Raw genomic sequence first — 11,177 nt, 5'->3', positions numbered from 1 at the left:
CCGCAAGGAGAGTGCTCCCATCTGTTTGCTGGGGGATTAAAAGATGTCGAGCTCTTCTGCTGGTGGGGTGAGGGTGGGCTTGGTATCTGCCCGGGGTGGTCCCTTCTGCTGCTGGCAGAGCCATCTGGCACACACCATCAGCAGCATCCTCCTCACAGACCTAGCTGGTGACCAGTGCTTAGTCCCATGCTCATGGTCCGGCACTACAGACTCAAACTCACCCTGCCTCAGAGTGCATGTGTCACCTTGCAGACCTTTCAGCTTGAGCACACTAAGCAGATGAGTAAATGCAGTGGCTGGGGCAGCAGGACCCCTCCTTCCTGGGCTCTCTGACAGGCTGTGGCTGCTGCTATTGGGTTTCTGGGCTCCCCAAAACACCCCTCTGCCCTCTCAGCAGGCAGCCTGCCTGCTCCAAGGATGCTCAGCTGCTGGGCATCCTTTCCCTCAGCAATGGAGCAAAGCTACTTTTCACTTCTAGGACATGTCCCGGGCAGACTGTCCAGCCCACTAGCTCTGACTCCTCCCAGAATGTGGGCCTGAGAGACAAAGTCACTGCTGGCCACCCCACACATGCACTGTTTTGGGGTGAGAAGCCTTGACTGAGGGAGTCTGTGGTGGCAGCCCCCAAGGTCACCTCACCGCACCCTGAGCTCACCTCTACATGGAGTTACTTACTTTATGGGCACATAATTAGCCAGACAGCAAAGCATCTCCATCAGCCTGACTCACCAAGCGAGGCAAAGCCACCCACACCCCCAGCGACCCACAACAAAGACTCAACTAGCCAAGAGTGACACCCCTGGGACCTCACTCTGGGAGCTGGACAAGGCAGATGCCAGAGAAGAGACCCCCTGTGCCCTCCTGGCCCCAGGGGCGAGACAGAACATCCCCAAGAGCCACCTCTCCGCCAGAGAGGGTCCTGCATCCCCCAGCACCAGTGCTGCCGCCAGCCTGCCCGTGCCCGTACTGCAGCCCTGCCTGTGCCGTGCTCGCTTCATGTCTCGCAGCGGTAAATCACAGCAGACATGCAATTCGGAGCAGCGCGAGGCTCCGTAATGGGCGGCCTCGGGTGCGTGACGGGGCCCGGGCCGGCAGGCAGCCGTGCTGCCAGGGCTCCTCCGTGACGCTTTATTGCTTTTGACGCTCCAAACGCAGTCTGAAAGGCGAGTCCTGGCAGCCCGCGGGAGGGCTGCTTCCCTCCCCTGCCTGCTCCACGCTGGCAGGCAGCGCAGCTGAGACCTCCCTCCCCGCTCCCACCACGCTGCCTGGCTGGGCTAAGGCACCTCATCCCGCACACACCTCAGCCACGCTCCTGCCAAAGCACCCAGCAAGCCCTGAGTCCCATAGCAGGGAGTGGGAGCTGCAGATGGATACGGTGTATAATGTCACACACACAGCACTTGGTTTCATTCCCGGTATGAACAGGTTGGAGCGACAGGGAAAGCGAAGCATTGCTTGTCCCATTGCAGATGGGGGGATGCTGAGCATCGCTCATCCCATTGCATGTGCCTGTGCCTCTGTGCCCTCCCCTCAGCCTCCAAGATCTCTGTCTCTCTTGGCTAAGCAGCAACTGAAGAAGTTTGTTGCTCTGTATCACCTTCTCTGTGTGGCTGCCTGAACAAAAAGGCCTCAGTCTCCACCCTGGTGCAGAGACACAGCCGTGCCCCACCACAGGCAGGACGCGGGGCTGAGCCGCGGGAAGCCACCGACGCCGAGCGCTTCGATTCCCAGCAGATGCACTCACGGCGCAGCAGATTACAGGGCTAATAAAATCCCATTACGCCATTTCGGAAAGTGAATCTGATCCGGGTGCTGCCGATTGGTATCAGCCGCCGCACACCAGCTCCCGCCGGAGCCCCCACACGCGCGGAACGGGCGGCTCCAATAGACCACGCTAATTGGGGATCCGATAACAGGAGGGCTGAGAAGAGCTACACTAAAATCTCTTTAAGATGCAAAGGAGAAAATTCAGAGTTAATGACGCTGCAAGCAGAGGCTCTGCTTGAGCGGTCCGCACCCCCTCGGCCTCATCCTGCCCGCCGCGGGCAGGGGGGACTGGGGGAGAAGGGGCAGAGCGGGGCACGGTCCTCAGCGCTGCCGCGGCGCTGCCCGTGATTTTCATTACCCAGATTCAATAAGGGGAAAGAGCTCTGAGCTGCCTGTGCTCCCCAGGAGGTGACTTGCCAGCCGCTAACGGAGCCCAGAAATCAAATTAGCCCCGGCTCCGCTGTCGCTCTCTCCCTGACACCGCTGCTGGCAGCCGAGGGGGAGTTCATCAGGGCCGCGCACTAATTCTTATCTCGTTTAAGTGACTCCACGCTGCCAGCTGATGTGATTTGCTCTGCGCCACCGCCCCGGGCTCCAGCCTCTGCCTGCAGCTTCCCCAGCACTCCCAGCAGTTGGCAGCATGGTGGGGGCACAGGCACGTGCAACACATGTAAACTCAGACAGACGTGCACCCGGTACATACGACTATAGAGACTGGAGGGTCAGGGTGAGACTCCCCTACCAGGCCGAGGGACATTGCCTTGTCCCCAGGACACGATGCTCTGACAGAGAGGGAAGAATGCTGCAGCCTCAGCTCGGCACCAGTGCACAGGCAAGCACCCAACAAATTCCTGCTCTCAATCCTGTGAGACCAACCTTTGCTTACAGTATTGTTTACCCAAAGGTGTTAAGAGCCTCTGGGGAGAATAAAACTAGTAAGAAGTGCTTTCATTTGCTGAAATGTGCATTGCATGTGAATGCAAACTGCTGCAATGAGCACAGAGCCTCTCCCTGGTGCAGGTTAGAGGTGTTTGCAAAGCTCGGGCAGGGGGTGAGAGGGGGCTGGCAAGCCACACGGGCTGCTGCAACCTGTGTCTGTCAGCCTGTCTGCCTCTGGCAGAACAGATCCATCTTACCATAGGCTGTGAAGCCCAGTGCCTCCAGAGCCCCCAAGTCACCTGCTGATGGAAACCCACGCTGTGACAGCACCATCTCTCTGAAACCTCCCAGGCAGACAACTCCATCTCAGACATTTCCCCCTGACTTTCTGGCCACTGAGGATCTCCTGGCCCAGCCCTTGGCACCTGCAGCATCCTCTGCCCCCCGCCGTGCCCCCTGCTCCTGCTGCATGCAAGCATGGTGCTTGCACCCCCAAATCCTGCTTTTCCATAGCCAGGCACCCGGGTGGGGGATGGAGCATCCCAGGGGAGCCAGGGAGGTGGCTGAGTGGACTTGCCTCACATCCTCCCAGCCTGAAACTTGATGCAGCAGGAGAGGCTGATTGCAAGATTAATTGGGCGTTCTCAAAAACCCAACGGTGGGGGGAAAGCCAGCAAGGAGTGCTGGCTGCCTCCCTGCTCGGGTTCACTCCTCCACAGAGCCCGCAGGCTGGCGAGGCGGACGGCGGCAGCTGGGAGCCGGGGCGGTGGCTGCACTACAGCCATGGCACTGGCCTCTCTTGGGCTGCTCCTGGCCCTGCTGCCTCTCACCTCCATGCTGCAGAGCCAAGGTAAGGCGAGGGACCTGTGGGCAGGGCTGGAGGGCTGTGGGGCAGAGCGCGGCGCTCCCAGCACCAATGGGCACGGCATGCTGCCTTCCCACACGATCGCAGTGCCGTACAGCATGCAGTGGCTGCTTTGGGGTGAGACCTCAATGCCACTGAAAAGCCACGTACCTGGGAGAAGGCTGAGCGTGGGAAAGCTGTGGTGTGAGAGCCCTGAGAGCCCGCCTGGGAAACACAGGCTGAGCACCTGCAGCACAGCGATGCGGTGTCTGAACCCAGCCCTGTGCCGTGGGCTCATCGCCTCAAAGGGAGCTGGAAGTGTGGAGCGTCCAGACCCTGAGGGGATACAGAGATAAAATGAGTGACCTCCTGCCTGCCTCCCTCTGCCTGAGCCCTCCACTCGGGGAAGGGGTTTCTCAAACGCAATGTTTCGTCCTTCATAACACAGGTTTTGGGGATGACAGGGCACAGAAGTGATGCTGAAGTTTGTAACCTCAGCTCTGCAAGGCGCAGAACTGACTGCCAAAATGCCCACCAGCTATCATTATTACTTCTTCTTGCTTAACCTTTCTGTTTTGCACCAGAGCAGCTGAAAGTTGTCAGCAGGTCTGTACATCAGGTCTCTGGACCTCTCTCACTGGGGCATCATCCTCGACTGCCAAACCTTCCCCCATGGTTAACACGGTGGAGGTGGCAGGAGCGAGGGGGGTGCTGATGCTCTGCCCTTGCGATGCTGCGGGTAAGGAGGTAGGAAGGTGGATGCAGATGTGTCCCCATGAGCCAGGGCTGTGCAGAGTCACACCGGGTGAGTTGCCAGCACAGGTTTGGGGCCGGGTAGGCTGGCACAGCATCCGTGGCAGATGCTCAGAGCAGTCGGGGTGAACCCTGCCCAGGCCTCTCTCTGCAAAGCCATTTCCCAGGTGCTAGAGCATCTCAACCCAGAGCTCTGCAGCGCTGGTGTGACAAAGAGGAGCGGGTGTGAGGAGGAGTGTGGGCGCGAGCCAGCTGCCAGCAGCTGCAGCTGGAAAGGCCGCGTGGCCCTGGCCATGATGACGGCAGTGCCTGTTTTCCTCCCCTCACCCTAATTGCAGCCTCTCCCCCTCCTCGCTGCCTCCATCAGCACCCGCCTGCCTGGGCAAGGGTCGTGCACCCAGCCAGCTCCCTGGCATTATTGACTGCACGCAGCCTTGGAGAGGCTGAGACTGCTGCTTTTCTCTCCCTTCTTTCTTTTCTCCTTTTTCCTTAGCTTAAAAGACAGATTAAAGCTCCTTCCCGGCAGCTTTTCCCAAGTTCCCACAGATCTATTCCAATTAATCCCTTTCATTAGGTGGGAACTGGACTCCAGGTCTGGGCACACTGCAGAGCGAAGCCACAAGCGTAGCTCTGCCGCCCCGGCTCAGCCCTGGCATTGCCGGTTGCCTTGCAGTGAGGACATGGGTGCTGTGAGTGATCTGCTCTGTGGTTAACACTGCTGGCACCAGGCAGGGGATGGTTTCCACAGGAAACCAACACCAGATATCGAATAAATACCAAGAAACCTAATAAATTAATTTAGCACCCGAGTCCAACTTGAACCTTCGCTGCCTTCACCTGCAGAGCCTAAGAGGAAACGCCCCTGGAAGCAGTGAGTGGTAGGAAGCATACCTGTGGGACATTAAAGTCCCTCATGGTCCCCTGCTGTCGCTGATGTGGCATCCATCTGGGAGAGGTGGGAGATGGCAGCCCTGTCTTCCGAGGCTGGAGGAAGGTTGCATTCCTGTCCACCTATGCAGCAGCAGACGTTAATAAAGCGTTAGGTGCTGGCTCTGGTGGGCAGACTTGTTTCCCACCTGGGTGCTCCCATTTAACTTTGGTGGGAAACCCCAACTGGTAAGTGAGAGACGGCAGCCAGTGCATCCTGCCATCCGTGGCACGCCCAGGGGAGACAGCAGCTGCTGCCCTGGTGCAAACAGCCCCCTCTGTCTCTTTTTTCCCCTCCCTCTTGCAGCAGGTAGCCATTGGGGGGGCCAGACCCTGGAGCCTCCCGAGCCCACGCTGCGCCGGCTGTCCCAACACCTGCTAGCCCATTACCAGAAGGGCACCCGGCCCGTGCAGGACTGGCGAACGACCACCAACGTGGCCATTGACCTCATGGTCTATGCCATCCTCAGCGTGGTGAGTCCTCTGCTCCCATCCCACATGGGGCTGGGGGCAGCTGCCTCCAGCACAGGCAGCTTCTGTGTGTCCATAGCAAGGGGAACAGTACCTGGTGTGCTCTGGCACGCTCTGCCCATCCTCCAGAGTGCCAATATCCCCGTGTTGACATCATGTCCTCTCTTGCCTGTAGGATGAAAAGAACCAGGTGCTGACCACCTACATCTGGTACAGGCAGGTGAGCAGATGAGAGCATGAAACCTCATTCCTCTCTTTGCCAGGACCTCCCCCCTTGCAAACACAGGCTTTCCTATGGGAGGAGTATACAGCGAGGTCAAACCCATGCCAAGGGATGACAAGACCCCTGCAGGGCATGAACCTCAAGGCCCAGCTTTTATGCTCCATGCTTCACTGTGTGATAGCTGGAGAACAAGAGGTTCCTGCCTCCCAGAGGTGGTATGGAAGATTGGTCCCCATGGCAGGGTGCTGGCCTGGGGTTTAGGTCTCATTGGGGTACCCAGAGGGGATCTTGCCCTCCAAGTTCTGTCTCCCTTGTTGCCAGCACTGGACAGACGAGTTCCTCAGGTGGGACCCGGCAAGCTTTGACAACCTGACACAGATCTCCCTCCCCGTGGAGAGCATCTGGGTGCCTGACATCCTCATCAACGAGTTGTGAGTGTGGCCAGAGTCCGGGAGGGAGGCAGCCTGGGGCTGGACCCCCCCTTGCCCACCGTGGGCACGTGCCACCCCGCACTTTGCATTCGTGGCACAGAGCTGGCAGCCTCCCCGCATCGGGCGAGCTGCAGATGGGGAACGGCTTGGCACTTGGGCCGTTTCCAACGCTGGCTAACCACAGCCATCAGTAATTACCCGCGCCGTGCCGGGGGTGGGATCCAGATATCTGGAGAAAGGCTTTGTGAAGGCAGCACAATGCGAGGGCAGCTGCAGAGCTGCCGGCCCTTCCCGTGGAGCCAGCCCGCGTCCTTCCCGCTCCGGAGGGATTTAAGGTGTTCCCACCGCTTCCAGGGAGCCCTGGGGCAGGGACACAGATGCCTCTTGGGCTGGGAGAGTGAGAGGTGATGCCAGGCAGGGCTACTGCCAAAAAAGCAGACCTGGGCCGGGCGGGGGGGGGGGGGGGGGTAAACACCCAGCTCCCGGGCGGTTTCCCCCCCAGATTCATTGTGGCAGGAAGAGTCTCTGCCCAGAGCCCTCCTCAGCCCTGGTCTCTGTCCCTCGTGCCCCCCAGTGTGGATGTTGGAAAGTCCCCTCACGTCCCCTACGTCTATGTCAGCCACCACGGGGAAGTGCAGAACCTCAAACCCATCCAGGTGATGACCGCCTGCAGCCTGGACATCTACAACTTCCCCTTCGACGTCCAGAACTGCTCACTGACCTTCACCAGCTGGCTGCACCACAGTGAGTGCCGGGACCCGCGGGGCCCGGGTGAGCGGGCAGGACGCCAGCCGGGCTGCAGATCGGTGCAGAAGGCGGCTGGTCCCTCTAGATGGCCTCAGCGGATCGGGGATGAGGGCGGGGAAGCCGGGCACCCAGCCGGGCCGCTGCCGGAGCCTTTCGCGCCCGGCACCCCTGGTCCTCACCTTTCCTTCGCCCCTGCAGTCCGCGACCTCAACCTCTCGCTGTGGCGGCAGCCGGAGCTGGTCAAGTTCGACCGGAGTGTCTTCATGAACCAGGGCGAATGGGAGCTGCTCTACGTCCTCAGCTGCTTCCAGGAGTTCAGCGTCAAGAGCAGCGACAGCTATGCTGAGATGAAATTCTACGTAAGGCTCTTCAGCCACCATGCTGCTCGGGGATGGGGCACTATGGAAGGGTCTTGCTCCCTGCTGTGGGGTGTTCCCGCCTGCAGGCAGGAAGCTCCTGGTGCTGAGCCCTTCCTCTGGCTCACTGTAGGGCATCCCATCATCCTCATCTGCCTTTGTGGAGAGCTGCCCCAGCTGAAGCCCTCATTTCACTGAGCCTTTTCCGTCTCTGTCCTGCAGGTAGTCATCCGGAGACGTCCCCTCTTCTACACCGTCAGCCTGCTGCTCCCCAGCATCTTCCTGATGGTTATGGACATCATAGGCTTCTACCTGCCTCCCAACAGTGGCGAGAGGGTCTCTTTCAAGATCACCCTCCTGCTAGGCTACTCAGTTTTCCTCATCATCGTATCCGACACGCTGCCGGCTACTGCCGTTGGCACCCCACTGATAGGTAAGCTGGCACTACCTGCCATGGCAACTGCTGCCACAGCCCTGTGCCTGGAGCAGCAGGAGCTGCTGCTCTGGACAGAGATCACAGGTCCCCTAGAGAGGTGGTCAGGGAGGAGTTACCTAGGACCACCCTCTGTGCACGAGCCTTGACAGGCCAATCACCTTGGTGACATCTCCACAGGCATCTACTTTGTGGTGTGCATGGCACTGCTTGTCATCAGCCTGACAGAGACCATCCTGATTGTGCGCCTGGTGCACAAGCAAGACCTGCAGCCCCACGTCCCTGAGTGGGTGAAGCACCTGCTGCTGGAACGAGCCACCGTCCTGCTCTGCATCCGGGACAGGAAGAAATTCAGCCCGAGCAGGACACAGAGCTCTGACATCTCCAGGCATGTGGAGAACAACGACAGCACAGGTAAGAGCTGCACAGGGAGGGTCTGCAGAAACTGAGGGGCACTAGGCCCCATGTAATCATCTATGCCCACATCACCCCTGTGTGCGTGGTGATTCAAATGCCCAGCTCACCCCGTCTAAAGAGATTTTCTGCACTTGCCTTTCTTGATCCTGCAGCCAAGCTGAACCCCTACGGCTGTGAAGCCCCCAGGGAGTGCGAGGGGGCAGTGGGCGCGAGGCCCGTGGCGGCCTTGGCCGGGCAGGCACAAGGCTCCTTGCTGATGCACGACGTCCTGCGCGAGATCTCTGCCATCCGCCGCTTCCTGGAGAAACGTGAGGAGTTTCGTGATGTGGCCCGTGAGTGGCTGCAAGTGGGCTACGTGTTGGATGTCCTGCTCTTCCGGGCGTACCTGGCGGCCGTCCTGGCCTACAGCATCACGCTGGGCACGCTCTGGTCCTTGTGGCGGGATGCCTGAGCATCGCGCCCGCCTTTGGGGGCTGGGGACCCCAGACGCTGCTCCTCGGCCCTGGCTGGGACTCACCGGTGGGTGTTCGCTGACGTCGGCCGGTGCATCCGCCCCCTTTTCCTCGGCAGCAGCATCTGAGCAGGAGCCACCAAGCCCCCGCGCCCCCTTCCCAGAGCCCGCGCCGTGCTTCCCCCGCCAGCCCCGCGGCGCCCGGCCCGGCCCCACCGGCGGCCGCCGCTTCAGCACCGCGGACAGCGGCCCCACGGTCCCGGCGCTGCCGCGGGGGTCCCGCTGCCCCCGGCCCCTCACCCCGGCCGCTTCTGCTCCATCTCCCCTCTCCCTCTGCACCCCTGTCAGGGCAGGGTCAGGAGGATGACAGGAAAGAGCCAGCGCCTGCATCCCGGAGCAGGAGGTTGAACCCAAGCTGCAAGGAGCAGAGTGGCCCAACACTGTGATTGTGATGAGAAACATCGATTGTGCTTTTGGGGTGGTGTCTGGCCCCACCGTGAGACCCTGTAAATGTACAGCTCACCCTTCACACTGGTAACGTACCTGAGCAGCCAGCGTGGGCACCATCCACAGAGGTGCTGGAGGTGACAGGAGGGCCCATCCCATGCTCCAGGAGTGTCTGTGCATACGGTTGGGCTGCAGAGAGGGGGGTTGACAGCACCTGGCTCTTCAATGTCCACCCCCTGCCCACCAGCCTCAGCCCGAGGGCCTTGCTCACTGTCCCAGAGCTGTCACCTGTAGGAAAACTCCCCACTGAGTGACGGGGAGCCGAGGACGGGTGGAGCACTGGCACAGGCCTGTGCTAATGCGTGGATGGTCTGTAAGTGGCTGCCTATTGATGAGGTGTCCAGTTAAAGAGTTCGTGAGACACTAAATCAGCCTATTGATCCTGCCGAGATCGATGGTGCTACAGACCTGATCACTGCGGCGGGCAATTAACACCCTCTGGAATGAGCCGCCTCTGTGTAACATCAAACGCTCCAACAGACAAATCCAATGGGCCCATTGACCCCGGCGTGCGATGCCGCCCAGCCCGCGTCTCTGAGGAGGCGACGGGGTGGCAGGACCCTCGAGCCCACCTCGCTGTCCCTATCCTGCCCACCCAGGACCCCAGGTGCCCTTCAGGGACGCTCACCTATGTTCAGTGGTCGTGCTCAATCCTCATCCTCCCCCATGCTATGAGGCCGTCCTGTGCCCCACCTACCCCCCTCGCGTGGTCCTTTTCCCCTGGAAGAGGAGGCTGCCTGTGCTGAAGGAAAGATCCAGGTTCTCCCTTTGCCCTCTCGCTGCTTTGGGAAGTGCTGCATGCAGGGGAAAAAAGTTCCAGGCTTCTCTCCGAGAGGATCCTGGATTTTCCTCTTTAAAAAAAAATAGGAAAAAAAATCAATAAATCTGAATCTAATCTCCTAATAAAGGTTTAATGAGGACATAATGTTGATGGAACAGAACATTGTTGCAGCATAATCGCTCCCAGCTGCTGCACGAGCGTACAGACAAAGGCCTGGTCCTACCACGATTTCCCTGTTATTGTAACAATGCCTTTGTACCCAGCCAAACACTGCAGAGGGGCTTCGTCCCCCTCTCCTCCCGGAGGGCTGCACCCTGCGGGTCGCTCACAGCAGGACCACCTCTGCTCGCCTGAACCACCACCAAAGTTCTCCCCTGCTTCCCTCCTTGGACAACCCTGTGCTGAGGGCAGCTCCGGGAGGCCAGACCACAACCTAGACCTCAGGGAGGGCTTGTAGCCCCCCAAACCTTCCAGGAAGCCCCAGGGCATGGGACAAGTGTGGCCTCAATGCCAGCACATGCAGCAGCCTGGCACTCACCGTGCATCCCTGGAAAAAACAGATGCTGTGCTTTGTGCCGAATGTCCTGGTGCCATAACAAATGTCCCAGTGCACCGTCATGCCCCGGTGGGTGTCGGGTAGCGCCGGTGGGCGCGGGCACAGCCAGGGGATGCAGCATCATACTCCCGGCCCGGCTGTGCCGTTCAGTTTGCCGCAGCACAAAAGGAGTGCAGGCGCTGCTGTTAATGTAGTCAGTAAATAAATAAAGGAGGGCTTAAGCTTAGTGTACAGCAATCAGTCGAGAACTACAGGATAATTAACGCAGCAGGGGGCCAGACTACTCTGCAGTCAGGTTTAAATGAACGAGTTCACTTTCATTGAGGCAAACTTGCTCAGCTCCCTGGTGAGCTGCGCAGGCAGACGGCGGCGCAGGCAGCGTGCTGCGGGACGGGCAGCCACGCGCCCCAGCACCGCGGATGCGCCTCTGCGCCCCGGCACCACGGGCACGTCGGCAGAGATGACCCCCAGCCCTCGGGGGAGGTGTAGGGATGGGAATACCCCACCGCAGCCCCAGGGAGCCGAGCAGGCACCCCCAAACTCACCATCGAGGGACCCCCGCAGCTCGCCTCAAGCCAGCGCAATGCATCCTTCCTCCTCCTCCCGGCAGGCAGGGGCTCAGAACAGGAGACAG

The 11,177-nt window shown here is 60.0% G+C and overlaps 1 protein-coding gene across 1 annotated transcript; it reads left to right on the top strand.

Moving 5' to 3' along the window:
• The first annotated feature begins 3,429 nt into the window (after positions 1 to 3,429).
• LOC104553348 (5-hydroxytryptamine receptor 3A-like) lies at positions 3,430 to 8,699 on the top strand. The gene is made up of 9 exons (XM_062014136.1): positions 3,430 to 3,496; positions 5,478 to 5,644; positions 5,817 to 5,861; positions 6,186 to 6,295; positions 6,870 to 7,039; positions 7,241 to 7,401; positions 7,621 to 7,831; positions 8,012 to 8,245; positions 8,401 to 8,699. Exons 1-9 carry the CDS (start codon positions 3,430 to 3,432, stop codon positions 8,697 to 8,699), a joined length of 1,464 nt encoding a protein of 487 aa, XP_061870120.1.
• Positions 8,700 to 11,177: the final 2,478 nt, after the last annotated feature.

This window comes from Colius striatus, chromosome 23 (assembly GCF_028858725.1).
Source record: "Colius striatus isolate bColStr4 chromosome 23, bColStr4.1.hap1, whole genome shotgun sequence".
NCBI lineage: Eukaryota > Metazoa > Chordata > Aves > Coliiformes > Coliidae > Colius > Colius striatus.
The sequence above is the reverse complement of the archived record's forward strand: the minus strand, read 5'-3'. Positions and strand labels throughout refer to the sequence as shown.